Source organism: Microtus ochrogaster, chromosome 6 (genome assembly GCF_000317375.1).
Source record: "Microtus ochrogaster isolate Prairie Vole_2 chromosome 6, MicOch1.0, whole genome shotgun sequence".
NCBI classification, from domain to species: Eukaryota; Metazoa; Chordata; class Mammalia; order Rodentia; family Cricetidae; genus Microtus; species Microtus ochrogaster.
Window position 1 is genome coordinate 286,392 of NC_022013.1, and position 2,605 is coordinate 288,996.

Here is a 2,605-nt window from a genome sequence, read left to right on the forward strand (position 1 = left end):
TCCTACCCCATTGTCTCTGGAAACTCATTCAGAATGCTCTCATTTGCAAATGGCAACTTTCCTTTATTTTCTTTGTTGTAACTTCCATGAGTTAGTTAAAATGGGTATTCTTACTGGTTTTGATCTGTCCCATTTCCATGTCCAAATTTTTCATAGGCTCTCTGTTGAGGACTGGCCTCAACAAAAATACTCCATACCAGGGTAGGGGCGTGGAAATTGAAGAAATATAAGTAAAGAATATGAAGGCTCATACAAATAATAAGACAGAAAACATTGAAAGTATTGGGAGGGCATTTCAGTGACTGAAATCCTGAAATTCATTGGGGTTATTTTTCCCCAGCTTTTATACCCAATGTAAACTGGGGGAGAGGGTAACAAAAGACTTTATTAACATGATACATAGGATATATCACACAGTCAATGGCCTTATCACTCTGAGACATTAAATCATTAGCATTCTGTCATCTAGGTAGCTAATGTGTTCTAGGTCACATAAGCTAAAGACCCGCCCTTCCCTAGGTGACCTCATAGACAATAGAAAGAGCAGAAGTACATTTGCACATCTTGACTACCTGTCAGGATGGCATTGAGCTCTCGTAATTTCAAAAGACATTCTTACACCAGTCAGTCTCCAAACTCTCTGACCTTCAGACTAGATAGAAATGGGCCTGCATTTTTTCAGCCTTCACAGCTCTCTCATTCATATGCAGTCAAGTATTGTAGGCACGCCTGTATGCTCACTATGCTAGACATTTAAATGTTCATTTCAATAAACACTGAATACCTGCTCTATGCCTAGATACTTACTGCTACAGGATCTTTGTAGGGATTTCAGTCAAAAGATAACATGAAAAACTATCTTTACCTTCATGGACTATTTTCTAATTGGGAGAAAAAGACAATAAACAATAAAGATAATTAAGGTGCATAGTGTATTAGAAGGTGGGTGACTTGAGATGGTTTTCATTGCAAGTTCTAGGTGTTAACTGGTGCTGTAGAGATGGTTCAGTGGAAAAGAGCATTTGCTGCTCTTAAAGAGGCACCAAGTTTAGTTCCCAGAAACTACATGGTAGACATTTGCTGTTTAAGAATAGATAACCCTAGTGGGACTGGACAAGCTAAGAGCACTTATTCTTCTTTCACAGGTTCAGTTCCCAGCATTGCATTGTAGTTTACAACTGTTCATAATTCCAGTTCCAGGAGAACTGATGCTCTCTCTGTCCTCTTCCTCAATCTTCCCTTCACCCACCATTCCCCACCACCACCATCACTACACACACCATGGTTTCTTCGTGTAGCCCTGGCTGTCCTAGAACTCACTCTGTAGACCCAGCTAGCCTCAAATTCAAGAGAACTGCCTGCCTCTGCCTCCTGAGTGCTGGGATGAAAGTGTGCACCTTTATTGGCCTTTTCTGGCCTCTTTGAGTACTAGATAAACATATGTGTGATTTATATGTGTGTGGGTATATATGCAGACAAAACACACATAAAATAAAAATAAATAAGTCTTAAAAAAATGACCTAGCAAGGAAGACTCATATAGGTTTCTATGTTCATCTGCTTTAGCTTTGCTAAATGTGGTAGCAGTGGAAGCTATAATAAGCAGTAGTTTCATTTGTATGTATTTTTGAAATAGTCAACTGAAGTTATGGATAAAGTGTTTTGGGCTTGTTTTGTGTGTTTGCTCTGCTGGGGGTCAAAAGGTTTTGTGCATTCTAGATAAGCCTCACCCTGCTATGGGACCATAACCACAGCTTCATTAGGATCAGTTTTCAAGTTTGGTGAAGTTAAGAGAACACTTGCTAAACTGGGTGTGGTAGTGCATGTCTTTAATCCCAACACTTGGGAGGAAGAAATAGTGAGTTCCAGGATTATATAGATACCCTGTCTCAGATAAAACAAAAACAAAAAAGGAAAGAAGGAGAAAAATATTTACTGTTCTTACAAAGGACCACTTTGGTTCCCAGCACTCACATGGTAGCTCACAACTGTTGTAACTCCATTTCCAGGGTTTCCAAAGACAACTTTTGGCCTCCTCAAGCACTGCACACATGTGATGCTCTTAAATACATGCAAGGCCAAGAGCTTATACACATAAAATAAAATTTGAAAAAGAATACTTGTGGATTATATTTTATTTGAGTTCTAGTTTCACAGGGGGAAGAAATTTAGAATTAGCAGTCCTGACCTCGGCATTTCTAAGAGTTCTTAAAATATGTTCACAGGTGATGATGAGCAGTCTACGCAGATGGCTGCAAGCTGGGAAGATGAGAAAGTGACAGAAGCATCTTCAAACAATTTTGTTGCAATTAAAATTGATACCAAAAGGTGTGCTTATACTTTAATGTTTCATTACTTTTTATTTCTAATCATGTTTTTTATTTATGATAATATTCTTGAACTATTAAGAATGTTCATTTTATAGGTATAGATCTCTAAGGCACTAAGATATATTAGGAACTTAAATTATCTTTTATTTTTTTTTTTTTGGTTTTTCGAGACAGGGTTTCTCTGTGGTTTTGGAGCCTGTCTGGAACTAGCTCTGTAGACCAGGCTGGTCTCGAACTCACAGAGATCCGCCTGCCTCTGCCTCCCGAGTGCTGGG

General features: G+C 38.7%; 1 protein-coding gene across 1 annotated transcript in view; it reads left to right on the forward strand.

The window, feature by feature from the left end:
* The window catches only part of Ubxn4 (UBX domain protein 4), a 41,555-nt gene that overhangs the window by 7,014 nt on the left and 31,936 nt on the right, over positions 1–2,605 (forward strand). Inside the window, exon 2 of the mRNA XM_005348228.3 lies at positions 2,226–2,328. Coding sequence (XP_005348285.1) covers positions 2,226–2,328 — 103 coding nt within the window. The remainder of the gene's footprint in view (positions 1–2,225; positions 2,329–2,605) is intronic.